At 34.9% G+C, this 12,515-nt stretch overlaps 1 protein-coding gene across 5 annotated transcripts in view; it reads left to right on the top strand.

The window, feature by feature from the left end:
* Itsn2 (intersectin 2) overlaps positions 1-12,515 on the top strand; it is a 128,888-nt gene that overhangs the window by 89,650 nt on the left and 26,723 nt on the right. For 4 of the 5 annotated variants that reach the window (XM_076833698.2, XM_077105211.1, XM_076833697.2 and 1 more), the window contains one exon: positions 610-801. In XM_076833698.2, coding sequence (XP_076689813.2) covers positions 610-801 — 192 coding nt within the window. Of the gene's footprint in view, positions 1-609; positions 802-4,614; positions 7,828-12,515 lie in introns of those variants that run through there. The other variant, XM_076833700.2, reaches the window with a different exon arrangement.

Below are 12,515 nucleotides of genomic sequence, written 5' to 3'. Positions count from 1 at the left end.
AAAACTCATCAACTTCTTAGACTAACTCTTTGGAAGATGAAAAATGTGTCCCCTCCATACATCTGCTTAAAAGTAACATGCCACTGATAACTTCCTTTCTGAAAAGTTCCATGTAGGAACAGCCAACTGCTCGTTGATAACTTAAGCCACTTTACTCTTTGAAATTTTTCAACATGGAATTCCTACACCATTATACTTAAAGTGAAGCAGTTCTCTTGGATTTTTAACCAGAATTTGTTAATTCTTTTTGAAAGACAAAAAATGTGGGCAGGAAGGTAGGAAAATTTTAGCCTATTTTAATATTGAATGTTGGGGTAATTTAAATTCTAGAAATTTTTGTTTTTGTTTTTTTCTCTTTCACATTTTTTATTGGTACATTTTAGTTGTACATAATCAGGGAATTCTTTGTTATTTATTCATATATGCACATATAATTTAACAATATAATCTGACCTATATGACTCCCCAACACTTCCCTCCTTTCTCCCCTCCTCCCACCCCCTTGTCCCTTTTCTCTACTGATTTACCTTTGATTTTCATGAGATCCCCACTAGGAATAGTTTTGATCCTTGCAGGATAATTAATTTGTTTAATTATTATTTTTGATAGTATGTCAGGTGATTGCCATGTATGACTATGTTGCAAATAATGAAGACGAGCTCAACTTCTCCAAGGGACAGCTTATCAATGTTATGAACAAAGACGATCCAGACTGGTGGCAAGGAGAAGCCAATGGAGTAACTGGTCTCTTTCCTTCAAACTACGTTAAGATGACGACAGACTCAGATCCAAGTCAGCAGTGTGAGTAATATCAAATTATTTACCTCTCATCTGGTGTGAAAACCTTAATATGCAGTACAACATTTATTACTGCCCTAGATCAGCTCTTAAACTCAGCACTCACAGCAAATGTAGATTATTGTTTAAAGAAAAAGCAAAAGGAGACATTTTACAAGATCAAAAGTTACACTATTTTAAATACTTTTTCCTAGCCTTCAACCTTAATTTTAGATTTTATCTGAAAAAATGTATAGGGGCTAGGGTTGTGGCTCAGTGATAGAGCACTTGCCTAGAATGTGTGAGGCACTGGGTTTCATTCTTAGCACTACATAAAAATAGATAGATAGATAGATAGATAGATAGATAGATAGATCTATCTATCTATCAACAACTTATAAAAATATTTTTAAAAAATTTTTTTAAAATGTATAATTTCTCTTATGGGTTCTTTGGTGTGATATCCATCTACACTGCAGCTTCCCTTCACCATCAACTTCTTTTTTCAGTGTCCATTGCTCTTTTTCAGCTTAACAAAATATAGCAAGTAACTATTACTGCCCTATCCATCTATTCAGAATTAGCCTTTTAGTGTACAGATGCCATTAATTTTGCAACCTTCTCATTTATTTCCCAGATATTTATTCATCATCTAGGTTGGAAGAAAATTAAATAAGCTGTTTAAACTGTTTGCAAAACCCTCACTAGATGATTCTTTAGTAGCCACTTCATGCCACTGAAAAAATGTATGAATCAAGGTCTGTTTTACTATTTTCAGAACAGTGAGAGTATGAAATTTGGTATTATATAAAATTTCTCACTAGACTTAATGGTGCATGCCTATAATCCCATCAATTCAGAAAGATCTCAAATTCAAGGCTAACATGTGCAACTTAGCCAGACCCTGTCTCAAAATAAATGGGCTGGGTGTGTATCTCAGTGATACAACACCCCTGGGTTCAATCCCTAGTAACCGCCCCCCTCCCAAAAAAAAGCTGTATGTGGTGGCGTGCATTTGTAATCCCAGCAACTCAGTTCAGAAGAATCAAGTTCAAGGACAGCCTCAGCAATTTAAGCAAAACCCTGTCTCAAATTTTTTTAAAGGAGGGTGAGGGGCTAGAGATAGAGCTGAGTGGTAGAGTTAATTAGTTTAATTAACCTAGGTTTAATTCCTAGTACCAAAAAAAGAAAAACAACATCTCTTGGTAGTTACCTATCCTTTATAGTTGACAGTAAACACAGTATTAATAATAAATTAGGGAATAAGCCATACTTGGAAATAAATTTTTACTTTTATAAAATGTATATTGTTTTTCCCTATCCTTTCAATTTTTAATTTTGCTTACAAAGTAAGTCATGATTTATATTTTTATCACTGTAGTGAAATAATTAAGATTTAGTCTTTCATTTTCTTTTAGCTGCTGAGAACACATATTTGGTAACTCAATCAAAACTGAGATATATTTGTGATCCAGTTGCACACTGGATAGTTATTCTTTACCACATCTGTGTTTTCACTGTAGAGCTTTGTAAAGATAGTTCTGATCTTGGGAGAAAATATGCCTTTAGTAAATCAACTAAATCTTCAAATTTGGAAAGAGGAAGAGTCCAGGTTTCAGGAGAAGTGGTAAAGAAAATGGTAACAATTTAGATTGCCTGATGAATGGCCATTTTTAAGTTCTGCTGATAATTTTTCAGTTTCCAGTGATAAATTAGAAATCCATTTATAATTAGAATTACCTACAGCACCTTTCTGGGAGCTGAGAGTGGTTGATACTTTGAGACTTAACTGTGCTGAAAGATCTTTGCTATTGATCTCTGATTAATTCCATCCTCTCTGTACATTTAGCTTTTGTAGCATCTATGATCTAAAGTGATGTTTTTTAAAATTTTTGTTAGTTATTTTTAATCTCATTTTCCAGTGGTGAAATACTTTTTTTTTTCCAATTAAGCCTCATACAATGAGGAATATAAATAACAGATAAAAGCTTTTTCTAAAGGAAGAGCAGCATCATGCCCCATTCTTTCCCTTTCTTTCCCCTTATTCCATGACAGTCCTTTCAGGTTCCCTTCTAGGGAAATTAACCTTTGCAGGAAGTTGTGACAACTTTTTATTCTTAAACAACATAATAGGTTGCCAATAAATTGTTCAATACACAAACGATACAGAAAATAGATAATCAAACTAGTTATCCATACAGATTACTTTTGGTCAGAGAATGCTTTGTGTACCACTCTAGTGTGGGTAGAACTGGCAGAGCTTCAGTCTGCCTGAAGTGAGGCCCCCATCTATGAAGTGCTCTTGGATAGAACTTTCTATAGTGACGGAAAGAGTCTATATTTGCATCATCCAGTACAGTGGCCACTAGCCACATGTACCTTTTGAGCATCTGGAGTGTGGCTAATATGACTGAGAAACTCAATTTTTAATTTAATTTTAATTAAACCTAAATAGTCACTTGTGGCCGGTGGCTACTGTATTGGGCAGCAGCACAACTTTAGAAGACAACCACTTTCAAGCCTTCCCTGCAGGAAAATAAGAAATAGCAATATTGAAACGTAGAAATAAGAAAAGGCAAAGTAAATGACCTACACAATAATTTTAAAGGAACAAAATTTCTATGTGCTTCAGATTTTATTTTTTATGATGTTTTCAGATTTTATGTCAACATTTCTATTCATTGAAAAAAATTTAGTTCATTTCATAAATATTCTTTAAATGTCCTCTACATTCTTAAAAGCATTGGGAATATAAGCACAAAAATCCTTGCACCAATCCTTCAGTCCTTGATGAGAAATAGATTGAGAGTGGTGGAGAACAGACATTCAGATAAGTATAACAGTGGCTATAAAAAGTATTTATACAAATAGGGGATTTTCCCTAATCTGTGTGGGGGAGAAGGCATGTCATCATTGGAAGACTTTACAGAGGGCTTTTAATCTGGAACATGAAGGACAAGTAGTAACAGTTTGCTAGAAAGGCAGATGTTGGGGATGGGAAGAGGCACCAGTTATTTTCTTGATCATTTTACATATTGAGAGCTGGGAAAATAGAATGCTTGAGGTATGATTTCAAAATAGAAGAAACTTCGAAGTTCTCTTTGTTATAAATTTATTACAAGTAACTTAACCTTTTACCTTATTTTTGGTTGATATATATATATATATTTTTTTTTTTAATTTGAGCATATTGAAAAACTGAATACTTTATTGTTTTGCCTCAACTAATGACCAACAGTCATCATCCTTCCTGGAATAAAAGAGCTCTCAATTCTGTAATTCTCAAGACAATTCACAAATAGATTCTTCTAAGAAAGCTTCTTGTTTGAATAAAACAACCATTTAAATCACCTAGGAGACCAAAGAATACCAGTTTTGTTCACTTGCGATAATTATTTATTAGAAACTAAAGAGTCATAATTGCTTTTTCAAAGATGAAGAACTGAGTTAACTGTATTGGTAGCTATGAAATTCACATTGAGTTTATATAAACCCATAACTTTAGTAGGAAATGGTTCAGAAAATACTTAATCCTTAAAGTTAGGAAGTGATTTGAGACCTTTGTTACACTATCTAGATTTTTAAAAATGAATCATCTGTCTATAATCTTTGCATGAGGCTTTAAGAGCTGGTTAAATTATAGATTACCATTTGTGTTTCTCTGGCCCTTATAAGTATTATTTTCATTTTATTATGTAACTAGAACATTTTTAAAGATTGAGATTTTTAATAGTTCAAATTTGTTTAGTTGATGTTGCTTGTTATTATTAGTCAAATTTTTTCTCACCCACCTAATTTGCGTTATGTTCATTTTATTCCTCATTTTTCTTTTTTTAGGACCCAATGTTGTCTTCCAGTTGTGAAAGCACCCCAGAGACCCACTATCCAAGTTTGACTCTAGCGTGGAGTCAGGGCAGGCAGCCCTGATCAAATATCTCCTACACAATTCATTTACTTCGTTCGAATGTTAGAGCCACTTGTGATTATTTCTTTGTGTTTCTGATTTACAGTTAAAATTTATTTGTAACAAGTTCAAGGATAGTGGGTCTTTGTGTGGCTTTCCCTGCTGTTCACTCTGGCATCCTTTAGCATTTTTCTTCTTTTTTAATTTGGCAATTGTAGGTCATTAGCATGCATATTGAGTTTGTACTTACATGGTGGGAGTTCAAACACACAAAGACCCACTATTTGCACAAACTATTCTCTCTGGTTTGGAATGGGCTGCCATGCTTTTCTAGTATTATTGCAACATGTATATTCATTACAGAATTGAGGTGAAGTTTTCTTATGTTCCACTATTATGTTTGATCTAATCCTAATCACAATGAGCCCTTAATTGGCTCACTCGGTGATCTGCCCTGAAATATGCACTGTATATTACTTTCTAATATGCCACTATATGAGTGTCAATATTCAGATTGTTGAAAGGCCAAGAACTGGAAATAACCTTTTCTCTATTTTTTTTTGTGTAATTGGAGTGGGAGCAATAACATTTAGGTGGAGCTTTTCTTAACTCACAGAAGAGGAAAGTGGCCTGCTCTGGTGGGTGTGTGCTCAGTGGGCTGTGTATGTTTAGTCTGCTTCAACTGCCCAAGAATAAGCACTGTACTTTGGTAGTTCCTATAGGATGTGTGTGTGCTCTGGGCTGATGAAGATACTGTATCATGAGCTGTAGCATTTAGTTTTTACCTCTTTATTGATAATCTAAAAATGGATTATTTTTCAGAAATGAAAGATTCCCACCATTGACTGTGAGACATGAAACCTTCCCTAACTTAAATATCTCTAATATTTTTTAAAGTCAAAATTCACATTATCTATTTTAATTAGGTGACTGCATGCCCAGAACACAAAAGGACATTAGTTGGCACTCTTAAAAATATTTAGTAAGGATCATAAGGAATCCTTAAAGTGTGTAAATTTCCCTGAAGTAGGCATACAGGCTCTAATCAAGGACTCAGTGAAGGAAGGATGTTTAAGAGCTGGCATTCCTCTATGTTTGTGAAGCTTCTTTGAGGCTAGGAAATTGATTTTACCATCCCAGCTTCTCTGGCAGGAATCTGTTATTCAACCACATTGACTGCTTTGGTGTAGGATTCTACTTCTCCTTGAGTGGAAACACTTTTAAAATAATAGACATTATTATGAACTAGTAGATGTGAGAGTACTTAGCTGAAACAAAAAGGAGTTTTAATAGACAGTATTATACTATATTTGAAAATCAATGAGAGTTTATGCAATTTTAAGTGTTTACAAACTGCAGTGCAATCTGTTCATGAATGTCTAAGTATTATCAGGAAAAATGTACATATAATCAGTCTTATTTGCTCACAGAGTTCTTTAAGAAAATCGAAATGTTTTTATACCTCCCAGTTTAAGTTAGAAGTATATTTTGAGTAATATTTATGTTAATGTGCCTATATATTATGAATGAATTATTTTAGTCATAAATTTTTTAAATCATAACTTTACAATACGAGAAAGAATCAGTAGTTTAGTTAAAACCTCACAAAGTTCAAATGTCTGTGTTCCCAGATATTTCACATTTTTGGAGTATAGAGAGATGTATGTGTGCTCCCTGAGATGGGGAGCACATGTTTGGCATTTGCCATCATCACCATATTTTATAAATACGACATTAATAGGAAAGCAATAATAATATCATTTTACAGGTAGAATAATATATTTGCCTGCAGTCACTAAAAAGAGACAGTACAAAGACTGAGTCCTTGTGAATTCAACTGACTTTTCCAAATTATATGGATTACCTGGTCTTGCCTTTTACCTTCTGAACTTTCTAGTTTTGTACTCTTGAGTTAAGTTTAAGGACAGTTACTTTAAATACTGACAATAAAAATCAGACCACTGTTAATTAACCACATTAGTTGCTCTAACAGTTTTTCCTTGTAATTTTGAATGGGGCTTATCTGATATACTGATAAGTTATTTCAAAGGTATTTCTGTATCTCAAATCACTTCACTTTTACACTGATAAATATAGATTATTAGGAATGACATTCAGGTGCAGCTTAACATCTATAATCAGTCTTAAAATAATGTGTTCATCGGGTACGTATGGATTAAATCACATAGTGTTGATGAATGTCAGTCTGGAAAAACACTTAACTGTACCAACTGAAATATCTTTTGTGTAGTTACTTTGTCATATATTTTTGAGAGAAAGCTAAAAAGAAAGGAAATTATATGACATATATAGTAACATATGAGACTTATTTAAAAGTGCATGCAATCCTTTGCAATACCTCATTCAGTCGTGTATTTGTTCTCTTCCTCATTCACTATAAGGCAGCTTTCAATTTGCTTAGAAGGAAAGAGGTTATTAGAAACATAGTTTTTAAATGGGAGTACAACTGAATAAATTCGAACCCTGTAGGAGGAAAAGAATAAAAATACCTGTTTATATATTTTAGTATATGATAATTACTTTTAAAGTATGTAATTAAACTTGACCAGTTTTCCAGCCATGAAAAATCAGTTCTAAAACCAAAGCTGATTTTGAAAAAATTTAAAAATTAAAATCAACTCTATTCATTATATAGTTTCTCCAAAACTTTGAGTCCTTTTGAAATAATCTAACTATTTTAAAAAGTGTAATTGCTATTTTAATGTTTTAAAATGCACTATGAATACTGTAGTTTAAAAGAAAGAATGTGGGAAAGGAAAAGTAGAGAAAGAAATGCCAGTTCCAGTCCAAAGCTTTATTTGCCAAGTTTTCTTAGAATGAATTTACCCAAGTTATGAATTCTTGTAAATAAAATCTATAATGGAAATATTGAGAGATATACTTTTGCCTAAAGTGGCATTATTTGATGCTACTGTGATGCTACTGTAATGTAATAAATTATTAAATTGTTGCAAAGTGCTGTTTTTGCCTTAAATTTTTATTTTGTGTGTCTTGAAAACTATAGTATTAAAGGTATTGAGATTGTGCAAATGCTGGGCACGCTTGGCATGAGATAATCTGTTATTTTTACAAAATTGTAATATAACTATGCAAGTGTGTTTATTAAAAGGACACAAACTACATTACTTGTATTGTGTATTTCTTTTGAAGCATCCTTTAAAATTTATCTTTAATTGTTACATGTAGGTGTGATTAAATGTCTTTGGAATTTCTTTTTTTCTTAATGTAGTCTCTGGGTATAGGCCAGCAAATTGTTTTGTGTCACAGGGGCAAAATAAATTGAGATAATTTGATCTATGATAATCATACTTACCTCAAGCAAAAAGAAATTTTTATTTTAATATGCAGTTTAATTACAAAATTAAAGGAAAAATATAATCTAAGATACGGATAGACTCTCGTGTTTCTGCACAATTTTTACTACAGCTTTTTTTCAGAAGGGAACTTACAAATTAATACTGCAAATGTGAAGTAAGACTTTTTAGTAGAAATTAGAAATCTGTATAAAAGAACCTTCAGTGAATGCTTGGGGCCATCACAGTCAAACAAAATATTACACTTAAGTAATTAAGTTGGTAGTTCTATATGGCCTTGGGTGAAAAGAAAAATATGGATCAAAATCTAAACCATCAACGCATACCATAAATAACCTCTTCTAAAATACTTTCCTCATCCCTGGAAAGTTATCCAACTAACATGTATTGAGTATTTACATGAGTTCAAACAGAGTACCGGGTACTAGGGATACAGAAATGATTGTGATGGGGTCTTAGACTTAGGTAGTGCATAGCTCTGTGAGGGAATCAGGTGCAGAATCAGTTAATTATAAAACACAGCAACAGATACTTACTGGCTCCATGGGAGTATAGAGGAGGAATACCTGATTCAACCACAGATTGGTAGGGAGAGAAGACATCCTGGAGGAAGCAACTACCAGATCCCTATGATAAGTAGGCAAGCCAGATTCTGGGGGCTGGAGGTGTGATCATAAGCAGTTCGGTATTGCTAGAGGCAGTGCAATGCCAGGACCAGTGGAAGTTGAGGCTTGAGAAATAGGCCAATGGTTAAATCATAGATTGCCTTGTTTTTCTAGGAAAAAAAAAAACTGTCAATGACTTGGTCCTGAATGGCCTGAAGTTCAGCCTGTGCATGGGGATTTTTTAAAGTTCCCCATGTTATTCTGACATACAGCCATGGTGGAGAAAAACTGAAGAAAAGAGTTCTGAGGGAAAATTAGCAGGAGTTGAAGATAAGTGGAATGTGAGAGTAGGTAGAAGAGTCAGTTATTCCCAGGTTTGTATCTTGAGTAACAGTGGGATAATGGTGCCACCAATTGCAGTAAAGAACCAGAGTTGTGGGAAGAAGATGAGTTAGGATTTTATTTATAAGGTGCCTGTGGGACATCTAGATAGCATTGTCCAGAAAGTAGACAAATATAAATAAAATATGCAGCATCAGAAAGACATCAGCTGATGGAATGGTGTACTACCGTGCATACTGGTGGCTGTCAAACCAGAAAAAGGTGATGAGATCAGACCTTTGAGACCCACAGTTAGGGATGGAATAGTGAAAGGAACAAATGAAGACAGAAAACACTTTCAGCAAGAATAGATTGTTATGCTAATGTCGCCCCATTTTTAAAAAGTAATGAAATTTTAGCTGTGCAACCATTGCTAGTACCAGAAAATGAAAAAGGTAAAGCATTCTCTTTTTTTAACTTTTATTTTATTTATTTACTTTTATGTGGTGCTGAGGATCGAACCCAGTGCCTCACACGTGCTAGGCAAGCGCTCTACCACTGAGCCACAACCCCAGCCCCCGGAAAAGCATTCTTTATTGAGGACTTAATAGTGTAAGTACTTTTCTAAGATCCTTCAGTGTACTTCACTACTTTTATTGGGGTGGGGAGGGTGTAGATACTAGAGGTTGAACCCAGTGGCACTTAACCACTGAGCCACATCCCCAGCTTTTTTTATATTTTATTTTACTTACAGACAGGTCTCACTGAGTTATTAGGGCCTCACTAAATTGCTGAGGCTGCCTTTGGATTTGCCATCTTCCTACCTCAGCCTGAGCTGCTGGGATTACAGGCATGCACCACAGCACTCGGCTCATGAGTTATTGGCTATTTCTATAACTTTGGAGAAATGTCTATTCAGATCTTTAGCTTATTTTCTAATGGAGTTATTATTCTGCATAATCACTTTTTAAGACTTTGGATCAGTTTTAGGTTCACAGCAAAACTACAAGGAAGGTTTATATATTCTAATGCCCTCCACCCCCACAGATGCTTAGCCTTTCCATTATCTACATCCCCTACCTCAGCAATACATCTGCACTGACATGTCATCATTGCCTAAAGTCTTGGTGTTAGACACTCTGTGAGTTTAGACAAATCATAATGACATGTATCCACCATTATGGTACATTTCAGAGTAATCCAACTGCCCTGAGAATTCTCTGTACTCCACCTGGTCATTCCTCCCTCCCTTCTAGACCCTGACAACCACAGATCTTTTTGCTATCTCCTTGGTTTTGCTTTTACAGAACATTACATGGTTACAGTCATACAGCATTTAGTCTTGGCTCTTCTAGTAATGTACACATGTTTCCTCCATATCTGTCATAACTTGATAATTCTTATTTTTGATGCTGAATAATATTTTGTTGTCTGGAGGTATCAGTTTGTTTATCTATTCACTTACTGAAGACTTCTTGGTTGCTTCCAAGTTTTGGCAATTATGAATAAAGCTACTATAAGTATTTGTATGCAGGTTTTTATGTGGACAAAGGCTTATAGTTCCTTTGAGTAAATACCAAAGAGCATGATTGCTGAATCATAGTCTATGTTTGGTTTTGTAACAGCCAAACTGTTCCAAAGTGGCTGTGCCATTTGGTATCCCACCAGCAGTGAGTTAGAACTTCTGTTGCTCTACATCCCCTGTTTCAACAGCATTATGGGTACTGGCCATTATAATAGGTGTGTAATTGTGTCTTGTTTTAATTTTAATTTCTCTGAAGACATCTAATGTTGATAACCTTTTCATACGCTTATTTTCCATCTGCATATCTTTTTTAGTAAGGTTTCTATTGAGATCTTTGGCCTATTTTAAAAATCAGGTTGTTTTCTTGTTTTTAAGAGTGCCTAGTATACTTTGGAAAATAAATGTCTTTTACAAATATTTTCTCCCAGTCTGTGGCTTATCTTTCTTGACCATGTCTTTCACAGGGCAGAAAGTTTTAGTGAAGTCCAGCTTATCAGTTCTTTCTTTTATAGACTATACCTTAAAAGTTGTTACCAAACCCAAGGACAGGTAGATTTTCTCCTATGTTATGTTCTATGTTGTGTTTCATATTTGGGTCTTGGGACAATGGTGCATTTTAGTTTTCATGAAGGATATATATGTCACTTGTTCAGCACCATTTGTTGGAACTATTTTTCTTTTTTGTTGGTGCTAGGATTTGAATCCAGGGCCTCGTGAATGCCAGGCAAGTAGTTTACCACTGAGCTACATCCTCAACCCCTATTTGTGGAAACTAAATAAGCCTTGAGGTTGAGTAGTAGTGTCCTCAACCTTTGTCTTCTATAGTATTGTATTGGCTATTCTGGGTCTTTTGCTTCTCTATATAAATTTTAGAATTAGCTTTTAAATCTTTTTTTTTTTTTTTTTTTTTTGGTATGGGGGTATTGAACCCAGGGGTGCTTAACCACTGAGCACATCCCCAGCCCCTTTTTTTATATGTTGTTAGAGACAGGGTATTACTGAGTTGCTAGGTGCCTCACTAAGTTGCTGAGACTAGCTTTGAGCTCTCGATCCTCCTGCTTCGGCCTCCTGAGTCACTGGGATTACAGGCATGTACCACTGAGTTCAGCTTAAATCACTTTTTAATGTTAGTCTTTAACAACAACTTATGAAAGATGTTCTTAAGGAAGACATTATTAAGGCTGTTATTAACAGGCAAAAATCACTTAGTCTTTCAAAGAGGGTAATAAAATGAGCACAGTGGGAAATAGAGTAGCTTTGAACCCTGGTTCTACCCTCTGAGCTTTAGCCTTGTCTGTATAATGAGGACAGAAATACCTACAGTGAGGGTTAGGCATTTGTAAAGCATTAGTTCATTGCCTGCCTCATAATTGATGCTAGAGATAATAATTAACATGTAATAAACATTTGCTCTGTACCAAGTGATGCAGTAAGCATTTTGATACCACCGCCATCTTTCCTGGGGGCTGGCTGCTCTTCCAAACTGGAAAAGCAGAACAATCATCAGTTAATTCAAGATGGAGGTGAGAAGGGGCTGGGGATGTGGCTCAAGCGGTAGCGCGCTCGCCTGGCATGCGTGCGGCCCTGGTTCGATCCTCAGCACCACATACAAACAAAAGATGTTGTATCTGCCCATAACTAAAAAAAATAAATATTAAAGTTCTCTCTCTCTCTCTCTCTCTCTCTCTCTCTCTCTCCTCTCACTCTCTCTTAAAAAAAAAAAAAAAAAGATGGAGGTGAGAAGAGGGTGAAGAAAATTAACTGTGTTAGATGAGTCCAGGCTATCCTGGAAGAACCTTCCACTGGATTCCTATGTCACCTGTAATTATCTGTTAGCCACCATGAAGTCAGAATCAGGAAGTGGTAGAGAGTGAGTATGTCCTAAATTCAGCACTTTGGGGCAGAGTCTCCAGTTACTTAGTCATAAACAAGTTGAAAATGAGTTGTATAATCATACCATTGGGGGAGATTAGAGGTGTAGTAGGCTTTTCAATAATACCAAGAGAAAATATATGTGCTTATAAAACTCATATTGCCCCAGGATAGTA

This window comes from Callospermophilus lateralis, chromosome 14 (assembly GCF_048772815.1).
Source record: "Callospermophilus lateralis isolate mCalLat2 chromosome 14, mCalLat2.hap1, whole genome shotgun sequence".
In the NCBI taxonomy this organism is placed as follows: Eukaryota; Metazoa; Chordata; class Mammalia; order Rodentia; family Sciuridae; genus Callospermophilus; species Callospermophilus lateralis.
Note: the sequence above shows the minus strand (reverse complement) of the source record. Positions and strands in the feature narration are given on the sequence as shown.